Source organism: Schistocerca cancellata, chromosome 10, assembly GCF_023864275.1.
Source record: "Schistocerca cancellata isolate TAMUIC-IGC-003103 chromosome 10, iqSchCanc2.1, whole genome shotgun sequence".
Lineage (NCBI taxonomy): Eukaryota > Metazoa > Arthropoda > Insecta > Orthoptera > Acrididae > Schistocerca > Schistocerca cancellata.
The window spans coordinates 57,673,250-57,688,406 of record NC_064635.1 but is presented as its reverse complement, the minus strand read 5'-3'; the positions used below and the strand labels follow the sequence as shown (position 1 = coordinate 57,688,406).

General features: G+C 36.9%; 1 protein-coding gene across 5 annotated transcripts in view; it reads left to right on the top strand.

The window, feature by feature from the left end:
- The window catches only part of LOC126106560 (kinesin light chain), a 421,865-nt gene extending 408,830 nt beyond the window's left edge, over positions 1-13,035 (top strand). For 4 of the 5 annotated variants that reach the window (XM_049912899.1, XM_049912901.1, XM_049912902.1 and 1 more), the window contains 3 exons: positions 1,305-1,438; positions 7,776-7,827; positions 11,420-13,035. In XM_049912899.1, the coding sequence (XP_049768856.1) occupies positions 1,305-1,438; positions 7,776-7,827; positions 11,420-11,497 (264 nt within the window). In that variant the 3' untranslated portion in view covers positions 11,498-13,035. The remainder of the gene's footprint in view (positions 1-1,304; positions 1,439-7,775; positions 7,828-11,419) is intronic. The other variant, XM_049912904.1, reaches the window with a different exon arrangement.
- Positions 13,036-15,157: the final 2,122 nt, after the last annotated feature.

The following is a 15,157-nucleotide window of genomic DNA, read 5'->3' as shown; positions in this document are numbered from 1 at the left end:
TTTATGAACTGCAATTTCTCCTCCTCTTTTTATCATTCTTCTTTTTGCTTTTGTTTACATTTTCCATTGGCTCTGTTAGCTTTGCCATAATAAATTACAAGTAGTAGTAGTAGTAGTAGTAGTAGTAGTAGTAGTAGTAGTAGTAGTAACAAATTATTGCAATTTATGGTTCAATATTAGCAAAACCACTTCCTTTCAGTGACCGCTGCACGTAGTATCCAAGGTAAATAACAAAAGTGAGTTGTTAGGTAGTGGGTGCTGTGGTAATTACAGCTGTTTGAATTGGAATGCACGGTAAGTTACCAATAATGCCGTACTGGAAAAAGAGAGGTGGATTTCACTTTTATCATAGCCCATTGATACAAGGATCTGAATATATATTTTTATATTGGAAGTAAATTTCTCTGTCTGTCCTTTACTTCTTCCCAAAAGATAAGAAGTTAAAATACGTGAATATTTGTATAAAACTAAGGGTGTGGGTCACTTAAAGAGTTGCAGTCTCTGTTTCTGACTTGACTTACCATAGTGCTTTCCGCTCTGAATTCCTACCTACCAACATAACTTCTGTAGAACAGTGCTGAACCTTCCACTGCATCTTAGTTGCTGTGCGTCTTTAAATTGCTTACATCTATCTTTGCTTTGTAAGCACAGCTCATGAACGAAGTGGAGATGATTCTGTACCTAAAATGATCAGTTCTATAAATGGAGTCATTTTTAATGACTCCTTATAGTAACACTAAAAACTAAAATTGGAATTTGTAGAATGTCTGTACTCAGTTGTGTTTGCAGTCTTATGTATTATTTTAATGTTTGCTGTCGAGTTTAGTCCCTAGGCTGTGGGATGTTACTAATGTTACATATGCATAATACATTTTTCAACATGTGATACTGAGATAAAAGTATTGTGACATGGAAATCTGTATTGGCTGAACACATATTCAAGAATTATCTTATACATAGTTCTGAGAGGTACATAATTTAGGTAAAGTTCTCGAGGACAGTAAGTGTCGGATAAATATTAAGTGTGTGAAAAGCTTTTATTTGCAGATAGCTGTGTATATGATGGTGTTTTAATATTTTGGATTGTTGTACATACGTAAACTGGTTTTTGTGTTATCTTATTCTGTAATTTGGTACAGTGTTTGTGATTATCATGTGGTGATTGGAGTGCACCCCTCTGTTCTGAGTCTGGACTAGTGGTGGTGGGATCACGCGTTTCTGTTGCCTCTGCTCAAGGGAATTGGTATGCCTGTTAACTGACTAACCTTTTCCCCGTCCTATGATACTGGCACATATTTTTGTAGTTGGGGAAGCACAGGCAGCGCAGTTCCTCGTTCTTGAAACTGCGGACAACGATAAAGCGTACGAACGCCAAGCTGATACAGAAGTTCTCGAAAGGCGGGGATGCTGACAGTCACGGCACCGTGTTAGACAACAGGTACGTGTGGTGGGAGGTCGTGTCGGAGGACAGGGGGAATGAGCGTTGATCCTGTCCAAAAACTGATCAGCTGCATTCAGAGGTGGGCCCTGTAGTTTCAAATAGATATCTCTCTTGCGTACGATTAGCATATACCTCAGATGTTTACTGTTGATGAACCTAACTTTTAGTGTGGGACAAAAATTACTGTTTTAGTTTTATTATTTTTTGAACTAGTGGTAACATATGCACCCCAGTGCATTTTGCAGAAATGTGAGAGGTGATGACATTGATAAACCATGAGAACTGAATTCCAACTGCAGGAGTGTCTATCAACCAATAACAGCAATATTGTATTAGACCTTCTATGTTGTTGTTCTCACTGTTGCCCAGTGTATGTATTTCATGGACTGAATTCACAGAAGAATTTATAGAACTTACGAAGTTTACAGTATCTAAAAGAGAGCTAACTCATCCTGGTGGTTGGTTTTTTTTTGTGTGTGTGTGTGGGGGGGGGGGGGTTATTTGGGAGGATCACAGTCAGATACTCATCAGCTTAGTATTGCTTCTGTAACATCACTTAGGATCAATGACAGCAGTTTCTCTGTGTGAGGCCACAGGCTGATTGTGGGTGGATCAGACTTGCCAGAGTCAGAGGTAAGAGGAAGAGTTGCTAGACAAAAAAATATGAAAGGTATCATATTTGCCTACCTTTCTTTATGGTCTTGCTTGAACTCGGAGGCTCCTCCTGTAACCCAACAGTAGCCGCTCCTTGTAGTAGGGTAATTTGTGCTGTATATAATTATAGTGTGACCAATACAAGGGGTAAAAGATTCTGATCAGTTTTTGCACAGGAACAGCTGAGTTAATTCCAAATAGATTACTTTGAATTTTTTTTAAATCTAGCATTGTAAGTACATTAAGTACATGTTGAAGAATGAGCAGACTAAAAAAGGTTAATTATGTACATACAAGATATCTAACACCACCTTTTGGAAACTTTCCATAAAATTATTTATTTCAGAAACTAAATTGAACTTTTTGACTTGACAGCTTACTATACTGATCAATAGTTCTGCTGTCCTCATCATGGGAGGACGCTTGACACTCTTTAAAGTCCTTGCAATGTTTACCAGTTTCTTTTCGTGTAAGAAAAGCGATACTTTCGTTAGATTTAAAGATTAAACGTCTATTGCAAATTTAAACCATTATAAGAGTGTCTTGTTCATGTCAGGGAGCAGAAATTCTTATCCAGTTTTCTTATCTGTACTTATTTTTGACATTAGTATCTTCTGTTGTGTATTTAGAAAATAAGATGATATTGAAACAGTGTGAAATAAACACTACTTCTTCCAGTAAAATAAGTGTTTCTTCAATATTGTAATCAAATAACAGTTAAAATTTACAACTAATGACTGCATTTCGCATACCATAGGACATTTTTCTCTTGCTGTAGCTTTAAAACATGCCTAAAATTCAGTACACTAAAATGACTGAAAGTTTCAACCGACCAGTATAGATGCACCATTATAAACCATTAATACATCACTTCTAGCTTATCCACTATAGTCTCTTCTATAAGAAGCTAATTAACATTGTGATACAAAAATTGTGCTTGCAGGCTAAGGAGCAGTGGTAATACTTTATTCCTCCTCCTCCTCCTCCTCCTCCTCCTCCTCCTCCTCTCTCTCTCTCTCTCTCTCTCTCTCTCTCTCTCTCTCTCTCCCCCCTTCCCACTCCCTTATTATTTTACTTATTCATCTACATTAATATTATCTCCTTCAAAGTAGTCTCCATTAGGTGATTGCCAGGCTTCCTTCAATCCCGAAAACATTTCTAGATCTTAATCTTTCGAATAGCACTTAGCTCTTTCCCAATGCACTTTTAAAGGTTCTCTTTATTTTTGGAAATGGAAAAACTTGCATAATGCCATATCTGGAAAATATGGAAGCTGTGGCGTTGTCAATGTTTTTTCCCAAAAATTCATGAACAAGCAATGAAATGAGTGCCGGTGCAGTTGCCACGAATTTTGCTGTCGCATGCTTGATACCCAAAAGAACAGAAAAGATTTCATGGTATGAGGCAATTAAGTCACTTGATATCGCAACATCAACTACTATTTCTCTGATTTGGCAGTTGTTCATTATCATGTCTTTCACTTTTTCCACGTTGGGACTGGTTGTTGATGTGCTGGGGCATCTAGAATGTTTTTCATCTTAAACATTTTCACCGCCACCTTCAAAATGCTTATACCACTCGTAAACGTGGTTTTACTCATAGCAGACTGACCAAAAGCAATATTCAACATTTCTAAAACTTTGTTACATTTTATTCCATGTTTATAGCAAAATTCTGACTCGTTTTAAAAACAGTCAGTAGTTGCCACTTGTAAGCAAACACCTGCGACCTTGACAACTGACGAGAGACTAAACATTAAATATGGTTATCAGTGTAAAAGTAGGTTTCAGACACGTATACCGACACAGCGATGAAAAATTGCACCAGTCAGACAGTTCGCAAAATTACAAATTTCCCAATTCTTATTAAACACACTTTGTATAACTTGTCACTTGGGGAGGGATCGCAAGTTGGTCTATAAGTGGGGATTAGTCATTTCAGCTGTTGGTCAGCACAACCTACTGGTTTGATTGTGGTATTATATATGTTTAATTCTTCATTTCTTTACCTAAGACTAAAATTTTTACGTACTGCTATTACTAAGACAGTCCTAATTGCATTTACACATTTATGAGAAGTCTGACATGACTTGCTCTGATCCACTGTTCATAAAGGTAAATAAAGGCTCTAACTTAGTTCTGAGCCAAGGCAGATATGTTGTAAGTGGATTTGTGAAACCACGGTAAGCTACGGTAAGTTGCCGCAGTTGCGAGCCTCGGTGTTACAACAGTCACTCAGTTTTGCAGGGGCTTGGCACTAACTGTGTAAGGTAAGTCCTCTAAGCTCTCTCTTTTACTAAAAAGTCATACTTACCTGTTGTACTATTCACTATGCCCTGCATGATACACTCTTCAGGCACTGTACCATCTCGATGTAGTAAGTATTGTCGTGGAAATGCTTGTTTGCACTAAATTAATTGGTGATAATAGTAAGCATAACATTAGTCTCCTTTTGTCGTACTGCAAGAGGCACGTACGGTCTGGGACATAACCATCGTCGACAAGTTTGGACTGAAACTGGTGTCTTGAGCACCCTCCAAAACATCCTGGAATAATACTTGCCAGAATTTGCAAATTGATTCATGTTACAGTGTCCACTCTTCATGTTCAGCTCTTTGCAGAAATGTGAGGTTGATAACTGATAAGGCTCGCAAATTCAAGAAGTTGGTGGTGGTGTTGGGCAGTGAATTCACCAGTGGATGTTAATTTTTTCTGGCTATAGGGTAACTTTGAGTATTGACCACAACTGTCACTTACTTTTCATTGTGACCTAAACAATTTACATTATTTACACTTTATGAACACTACACATGTTACACTTGTAGTTCATATTTATTTGTTAGCTTTCTCAGGAGTGAGTACAGTGTTATAGAAAAATGTTTGCTGTTAAGAAAAGTTGATATTTATAGTCAAAAATTAATTTGGAACTGTCTAGGGCTTGCTGTTGCACACGAGGTCACTACTCCAGTAGTTCCATGTTCTGTAGGTATAACCTCTGAAGTCAGAGAAAATTGAGCTGGTGGGGGCTTTCAAGATGTTACAGTTTAAGTATTCTACTGAGTAATCTGTTCATACTTTAACTGAATTTGTTTTTAGTTAGAGAGGCAAGATTGATCTGTACTTGAAAGCAGTAAGCTTTCAAAGTATTTCCTGACAGTCAGTGTTTGTAAAGGTTGCTATAAATTTTATGTGGTAGGCTACCCTAGTTCTCCACTTTTCCCCAAACACTGAAACGGTAGCTTCATTTATGACAGATCAACGTATTACATCAGACAAGTGGCGTTACAGTTTTGAAGAAGAAATTCGTACTCCTTTGTCCAGGCTTGTCTATTTTGGGATACCTTCAGTAACAGTGTCTTGTGAAATTAAGCTAAAATACCTTTTACAGACACAGAAATCTGGAAAAATATTGAGTGTGAAAAATAGAATTTACATTTTCGTATGAACTTAGTTCTGGTGCAATTTAGCAAATTGTATAAAAAAAACTATTAAATTATGAGACAGAATAGCTGGCGTGTGGCTACAGGAAGAGGAAAAATCGGCAAAGATGTATATGCAAACAAACAAAAAATTATGTAACTTTTCTTGTTTCTTCTCCAAAGTGATGATAAAAACATTGACTGCCCATTGTACGTGTGTCTATAGACAATAGTGGTGTTAGTTGAATTTGTGTTTTGATACAGAAAATCATATTGGTTTGGTATAGTGTGCTGCTCTGCCAGAATAGAAACAGAAATACAGGAAGGAGATCCCGGGGGTTAAAAATGCTATATATATGCTTAGACAATTTTGTTGGACAAGGCGGTTTTCAACTTTGAGAAAATATAAGTGTGGTCTGTGCAGAAAAATGAAATAGTGTTCCAGCATTTCAAAATGACAGTGTTTCACCCTGTAGAGTGAAGTGCTGAGTCTTCCACAGTGCTTGGATCTGAGCCTGCTTCACTACTGAGTACAACCTGAAGCAATGGTAGAGTACAAATTGAACTATTATCCCGTTCAAAGAATGTGCCGTTTAATTCAAAATTCATTGAAACAGAATTGAAAGTTCATGGAATAAAATGAAAAATTGTGGTATTTTTTATGTGGGAACGAATCTGAGCCAATTGTGAACCAATCAGAAAATACTAATTACAATCTTAAGTGTAGTAGTGTAAAGTGTGGTGTACCTGACATAATGCAATGTACGGCATACTTATTAGACAAGAATGAAATATGTTACTGCAGAAGCAGTAGTAACAGCAGCAGGAGGTTTATCACATTGTTGTTTGTGTACAGTGGATTAGCACTAATATCCATCAGGATAAAATCTGATGACTGTGCTTCTTTGCCATGCTATAGCATCCTTCAGCTTCCATAGAGCATCTTATATAGGTTGTACAAGAATTATAGGTAATGAGGTTATGAAAACATACAAATCTTTGATATGTTGAAGGCATGGCTTTCTTATCAGTATAGCTTCGATAGTAAACTGAATCACATAACCTGTGGTAGATATAAATTTTCAAAAGATGTAAATTTTCCGAAGATGTATAAAATTTGAGGGAAGTAACTGTTGCTCAGTTCACTGTGGTCAGTGTGAATGGATTTATTAGTCTACATACTTTATGAACTTTAAGTTTAGCCAACCTCTTAGACACACTGTGTAGCCCATTTTCCTGTACTTCGGCTAATTTGTGAAAAGAAGAAACTGACATGGAGTTTTAATCAAGAACATTAAACATGTACAAAAATCAAAATACAAACAGGTTTTTTTTTACTGGAAAAAGATTACCTGTTCTAAAAAGATCACCAGAAACTCTATTTAGAAAAATAAAATTGTGACTTATATTCAGTCAAACGATTATGGCCATTAAATAACTGAAAGCACAGAACTGCAGAGAATGAAAAGTAAAGGAACAGGAATATCTGTAAGATTATGCTCACATGCAGAATGAAGCTTCCTTTTCAACTTTTATAGTTTAGTACAGACTGTGCATCATGTTTGTGGCCATACCTGTTCTGAGCTAACTTGTTTTTCTGCTGCAAATGCTCACCTGGAAGTTGGCCTCCTTTGTTTTATGTAAAATGTTATTGTGCTCTCTCTCTCTCTCTCTCTCTCTCTCTCTCTCTCTCTCATTCTCATTCTCATTCTCTCTCATTTAAAGTTACATTCATATTTGCTGCTTTCTCTTTGGTTAAATTGATGAAGAAGACAACAAAATAATGATCTTCAGAAGCCAAAAGTATAAAGGCCAAAAATTAGTGGTTTAGGTTACATTACAATAATGCAAACATTTTATAATTTGTGAAACAACATTGTGTAACTGTTAGATCAAGAGAAGTAGTTTCTGGCTTGACACTAGCAAATACAGCGTTTATGTTCCCCTTATTTGCAAATGGATTGCAGATACTCGTGGAGAACTGAAAACTTTGACATCCTACAGTGTATTGTACAGTCATTGACAGTTATGGTCCCTCCATTAAAGCAGAGTTGTAAGTTAACAAAGTATTTATTTTTGATTCTAACTGTATCCAAATTTACAGAACCGTTCACAGTGTAAACAGTGTTGAATACAATTTTATTTTAAAAACGTTGTTGACTCTGTGTTTTAGTTAACTATCTGACATCTGTTGCTATGTAGTGTCTTTGCATTAAGTACTTATTTAATGGCCATTCTTGTGTTGTTTGTTTTTCATTTCAGCATGAGGCGCGCAAATTCTCTGTCCGTTCTTAGTAATGCAAATGCAAAGCAGGTGAGTACACTTTCCCTTACATTAATTGCTACAGCAGTATGCCACTTAATTCATATTGGTGTAAACCCTTGTTACAAGTTAATTGTTACAGTATAAATTTCCAAGAATAAGTTTTGAAAAAAAAAAAAATGCCCAAATGTGACGAGTATGCAGTTAGTTACTTTCACTGATGAATATTTGAATCATTAAAACTGTAAAGTGCTGCTTGCAGTCAGCCAGAGCGAGACCACAAATTGCATCAGTGGTGAAACAAATTGTTGGCAAATCGTGATATGGGAAAAGTAGGGCACCTCTCGAAGCTGTACAAACTGTGGTGTTGTGACACATTCCATCTTACAGGTTCCATCTTGGTAGTTAATTCCGAGGGGTACAGTAATACGATCAATCGTGCTTCGTAATGATGTTGGTATGATACACACAGGTAGCTGGAGGTTGGATTGTGAGAACATGAGAGAGCTATCCAGGAAGGAATTATGTTTTGTTATTTTAAAGAAAAAGTATAGAAAAATGTTTTAGGCAGAAATAAAAATAAAAAAAACTTAAATACTAACTTTCATCATAGTCTCCACACAAATTTAAGCACTTATCGTAGCGGTGAATGAGCTTCGAAATTACATTGTCTTAAAATTCTGCCATCTAAGACTTGAGCCAGTTAGTCATCATCACCGAACCCCTGCAGCCCCCCTCCCCCTCGAAGTTCCACGGTACCTTCACATGTGGTAGTCACTGGCTGTAAGAACTTGGCTGTATGGTGCACGAGTGGAAACACCTCCCACTTCAAAGCATTGACTGCTTTTTTAGTGCGATTTGCTGTGTGGGGGTCAAGAGTTGTCATGTGAGAACAAAGTTTTTGAGCTCAGCTTTCCTCTATGTTTATTCTGAATTGCATTTCTTAGGTTCTTCAAAGTTTAACTATACACCACAGTGTGTATTGTTGTGCCATGCTCAAGAAAATCAACAAGAAGCATATGAAACTTCCTGGCAGATTAAAACTGTGTGCCGGACAGAGACTCGAACTCGGGACCTTTGCCTTTCGCGGGCAAGTGCTCTATCAGCTGAGTTACCCAAGCACGACTCATGCCCCGTCCTCACAGCTTTACTTCTGCCAGTACCTTGTCTCCTACCTTCCAAAATTTACAGAAGCTCTCCTGCGAGCCTTGCAGAACTAGCACTCCTGAAAGAAAGGTCCCGAGTTCGAGTCTCGGTCCGGCGCACAGTTTTGATCTGCCAGGAAGTTTCACATCAGCGCACAATCCACTGCAGAGTGAAAATCTCATTCAAGAAGCATATGTTCGTGTCCCAAAAAACTGTTGTCATAATCTTCCTTGCAGAGTTTGTGTGGAGAAATTTGTGTCCCCCTCATCCATAGATTGCATTTTGGTTTCACAGTTCACACATTTCACCCAGGTGTCACCTTTTTTCATAAGAATCCAGAAATGTCAGTGACGCCACCATAAGCTAGGCCTCGTGGTTTTCTGTGAAGATTTTTGGTACCGATACTGAACTTGCACAAAATTTGTAATAGCCTAGCTTCTTGTTAATTTTGTGGAAAACTAAATAAGAGCTCCATCATTGTGAATCTTCTCATTGATTTTTGCAACCAGTTCATCAGTCACCGTGCTATGTTGTCCACCTCACTTTTCATCGTGAACATTAGTTAGGCCTACCTTTAAACCTAATGCACAATTGGCACACGCCATCTGAAATGACTCCATTGTTCGCATTCAGTTGCCAATAAATTTGTCACTTTGTTTTTTTTTCCAGTAAAAGCCTTATTACTGATTGTACTTCAAAAGTTCTGGGATTTTAAACTGCAGCACACATTTAAAACTTTTATTGTCAAATGACACGAATGTCATACCGGCACAGTTGCATGCCGACTGAACAGACAAACACACAGACGACAGTTTCGCCGTGCTAGCCCTGCCCACTGTTTCCGCATGTGGAAATGTAATCTACTTTCCACTTTCCAGATAACCTTCATATTTTATATATTGCTGGGTACGCTCTGTACGCACAGTACAAACGAGTTGATGTATCGCTGTTTGTAATGTTTTTGCCTCTTGGATAGTGTCCGTGAGCTTTTAATGCTCTACAGCACATAATCGGATAACGCACCAGGAACGCCTCTTGCTTCAGTCTTTTTGAGGGTGGTCATTATGACAGGATTTAGCACCAAATAAAAAAAATGGTAATGGACAATCTTCATTTATATTCCATAGGCCATTGCACAGTGCATAGCAGCGCCAAGCTGCACGGTATGGTTTCCTTAGTATGAAGACGAAAAGACAATAAAAACACCAATTCCGCTTCCAAAACGCAGAAGAGGACTTGACAGGAAAGAAACAGAATGAGAAGAAAGTGACTGGAAGAAATGAGAAGTAAGAAAGAAATACTTGCAGGTATTGTACTCGCACGTAGAGGAGAGAGGAAATTATATTTTCTGAGTGTAGTCCCTGTTAGCTAGGGAGAGGAAAGAGCACAGTGATCAGAAAACTGTCAGACAAACACTGAAAGGTTGGGTTGAAGGGGAAGGGTGAACCGTGCCACTCCTAACTTAATTCCTCTAATGGGGACACTCAGTGTGGCACACAGTCTATACACCACTGCTGTTATGCAACAAGAAACTGTCAGTTAGAATTGTGTAGTGCTAGAGCAGTGCAGTGTTCGTGCATAATTCATTATTGTGCTCTGCGTGCACATTTATCAGTAGTCAGCTGCAGTGTGCAAAAATGCATTCTGCCTGTGGTGGCATAGTGCTCCCGGTTGTCAAGCCTTAAGTGACCGGCAGCTGGGAGACACAGTAGCACAAACTGGCAAACATTAGATAGCAGGTAGTTTTAATCAGTGTGTAGGTACATATTGTACTGACGGCAGAAAGTTACCGTGGTTCGTGTCGAAAATGCGGAAGAAAAATATAAGGACTGTCAAGTGTCGTTCATTGTATATTAAAGATAATGGATTGTAGAGGGGCCATTGAAAGAGTGAGGTAACTGTTCCCGGTGGTTTGTTGTGTGGAATTCGTAAAAAATTCAGAACGAGGAAATATAAGGTTTCAACTATGGAGGAGCACAGGCAAATGCATTAGAATGAAAGCCTGAGTGAGAGGAGGAGATGATAAAAAGTTGCTTGCAGCCATTCTTTTTGTGGTTTTTGTACAGTCTGCCCTTGACAGCAGTTGAGAAATACTACAGCAAAATTATTTTATTGACAATGATAAGTCTGCTTAAACAGTTAATAAGGATGTTAAATTTGTGGTGAGTAACTAACTGTTGGACTCTTTCATTTGGGTTACATTAATCATTATCTCACTTTGGCTGTAGAGTCAGGTTTATAGAGGTATTTGTAGTTTATGCAACAATATATAAATGTTAATTTTACAGTTAATATATTCTCTTTTAATTAAGATACATTTTTCCCACTGATGTTTCTCTTATTTGAAATTAATTGTCATACATGACAATTTTGTATGGTAACTGGCATCACAAGTTAAGTCTAAATGTGTCAGATTTGGAGTGCTCGAGTAACTTTTCCTCCGCAAGCGGTAGCTTTCAGATTTTATCTGCCACTCGACACGTCTACCATTTTTCAGTGGCGGGAGCAGAACGAGTTTGGGTTGCTGCGGAGCCGCACGGCGAGTTCTGACCGGCTGCGTCAGGGTGCGACGTAGGCCCTCACTTGCCTCTCTGCGACTGTTGCCACACGCCGGTGACTGGATCTGGCTATTTTTTGTAACCGTCAGTTGACTGTAGTGATGGACACAGAATAATTTCTGAAATTAGCAGATATCACAAGAATGCTATTTATCTGTTGTCTTGTTATGTCCTCCAGACTATCTTGTCTTTTGCTGTATCAGTTCTAGCAATAAGGGGTTATATGTCTGCATTTATTTTTCTGTTTTTAATTATATACCAGTAGCTATCTCTACACTGATGTAACTGTAATTGTGTTTGTAAGCAAATGCAGTGAGTGATTGGTGCTAGAAGTGTATAACTTAAAACTTCAGTTTTGTGCAATATTTTTTTTTGTAAGACTTGAAACAGTTGTATTGTGTAAAAAGCATGATTGTCCGTCATAAATCTGAGAGAGGCTACATAATACTGAGCTTAAACGTACCCACAAACTAAGATGTAGCACTTGCAAGATAAAGTTAATTTCTTCTTTGCCAGTTGTATCATCATATAATGATTTCTCCTCCTTTCAGTTTCAATAAGAAGTTAACTTGTGTTTGGATTTTCTTAGTGCCAAAAGAGGCAGAATCGCTTGGTACCCAATACTTAATTCAGTATTGGGATACAATAAGGGACTTCTGGAAAAGAATACAGGCAAATTAGTAGTATTCATTTCTACTGAAAAATAATTGATTTCTGCAGAGTATTATTTTTGGTGATGTACTTAAATCTGATTTTATCCATTAGAAATGGTTGATGGAAGCTTGTGAATGTAAAAACAAGGAGCATGTTTGTGAAACAACTTTCTGTGCTACATGTCAAGATTACTTTTTATCTCTTATTTTGCACGACACATTTTGGGAAATGATTCCCAGTTCTTGTTGTTGTCTCAGACTGGTTTGATGCAGATTTCCATGCTACTCTATCCTGTCAAGTCTCTGCACACAAAAACGCACTATAAAATGGGAATCATTTCCTGAAATGAAATGCCATGCAAAATATAAATAAAAAGAAAATTGTTACTGATAGCAGAAAGTTACTTTACAAACACACCCACTGTACTTAAATCCATTGCATTTAATGGATTGGAGCTTATCAGTTTATTTAATTACACTTATTACTAAAATACCTATCTGCTTTCATTTTGTGGGTACCTTACAGCCCATAAATACTTTCTTCTCTCTTGACTCCATGGACTTTGTTACTTTTCAAAAAAAATGTGCACACCATCATTTAGAGATTTATCTCTCATTTTGTCACTGAAGACTGATTCAGGAAAGTAAAAAGAAACTTCCCATTTCATTATTCGATTTATCTTCTGCTACTTGCAAAGATAGTATCACTTTCAGAAATTATTTACCAGTACTTTATTCCTAAGGTCTACTTATTCTTTAACAATGCTATTTGTTTCAAATTCCTTTCTTGAACCAATTTAATAAATAGTCTCTCAACAACTTAAACCAAATATCAAAAATATTACACAATAATTATTGACTGACACACACACACACACACACACACACACACACACACACACTTCCTGTTGCATTTGTCAGCCTACTGTTTAACAAATACACATGAAATATCACCAAAGATGACGTGTGAAATTTCTTAAACATATATGTATAAAATAAAGCAAAATAATTCTTTTTCAGATGTATAAGAAATAAACTAACTCCTCATACAGATCCTTAATCTGTTATATTTGTTAAACTGCAAGATCTGCTTTTATTTTTAATGATACTATAGAAAAATTTTAAACTCACTTGTAGAATTTATTAGAATATTTGTTTTGTTGTATTCTTGGCAGTTTCCATAAGCCAGTAGAAATTTGCGCAGTTACTATATTTATCGTTCATTAAAAGTTTGCAGTAGATTTGCACCAGTCCTATCCAGATCTTTCTGTTGTGCGAAAAAGCAGCTTAAATTTTTTGTGGATACTGTTACGACCTAACACAGTTAATTTCAGCCTGTCATGTAAGTGAAATGTGTGTTTGCCACTGTTCGTGAGAGATTGTGCACATATTCAGGAGTCTCACCGTCATTTCCCTCCTCGATCTCAAGCCTGTGACTGTTTGCCGCTTATCAGTATTTCTAGCATTTTGGCGAGTGTGTTCCTGGAGAACTGGGCAACCAGCTACCGCATTTTCTTACCGTGTAGTATTGTATAATGCAGGACAGTCATATTAGTGTGTATTTTATATAGGTTCTTCTCTCTTCATAGTCACCAGCTCAGAGAGGGAAAAATGGAAGTTTTTCAAATAAAGATAACTTTCTTCATTGCTCTTTGCTGTTATGGAGGGTAATTATAGTGATCATTATATCAACAATTTAATACCATATTTACACATCACTGTAAAAAGTTGAGCCTTGATAATTTAAAAATTAAACAGTATTCTGTAACTTAGTTCCATAGAAGAAATGTAAATGTAAACAAAAACTATTAAATGTATGTGCATGTGTACTAGCATTCCTGATAGAAGTAAAATATTTGGACTTTGGATTTATTTGAACAGTACTGAGGGAAGCTTTTGACTGAGTTTTTGGGGATTGTAGTAATGTCCGTTGACATCCTAGGGTAGTGTTGTACCCCAAACATTTATATTTATCTGTTAATAAACTTACTGTGTTTTCATGTATCCATTTCCAGACAGTAGGAAGATTAATTTTATGTTGTTGTCAGCTGCATCTGTCATGTAATCAGTTGTATTATCATTCCATTGATTTGACGGAACTGGCAAATGTTGTAATCGAGAGGGAGGGAAAGTAGGGAGAAAATGGTTGAAGTTAATCGTATGTCTGTAACTATATTCTTGTTTCTTATTTATGATGACATGTAAATAATTTTATGAGAGATGTTCTTTATCTAATTTATTATTGATGAATGCAAGCAAGATATTTTTGCACATGCACACATTTTTTATGTAAAGACGTGTTCGTCGAATATCAGCTTTCTAATGTGTATGGCTTTTTCGCTTTACGCAAAGACCAATAAATATACGACACCCCAGAAAAAATTGTTTTTGGCATTTATTCTTGATTACAATTTTCTTATGTGTACTGCCATTTTTATGAAATTAATGGGTTAACAATGGTACAGCTCCTACTACACAAGTCAATGCACCATTATCCTGGCCTTAAATGATCAGAGCTGTATGTTGGCAGCTGTACCGGAGATAATAGTTTGACCACAAACTCGATAGACTGACATTGGACTCGGTTAGGTTATGCCGGGTTGTCTGCAGCTGTAGATTCAATAGGATAAGTTAACATTTTGTACTCTGCATTCTTAAGATATGGAGAAAAGAGGAAAGTGTTTGACAGTACATTATATTTAAATTATTCTTTGGAAATTCCACTGTAGTGAGTATGATTCTGTAATTAATCTACTCATCAAATACAGTCGGAAGTACTGTAAAATTGCTGTTTTCTATTTATATGTACAGGACTTACTAACTGCATGTGCTAACTGCGTACATAGTTTACTTACATAGTTCAATATTCAAATAGAGGGCACGAAGCAAAATACATAAAAAATTGGTAACCAATTGATTTTCATGTAGTGAAACATTAATACATGGTTTTGCTTTATAAATTAAGCTAGCAGGACAAAAACTATTACAGCCATCGTAGTATGAGAAACGCACACTGATAAACCA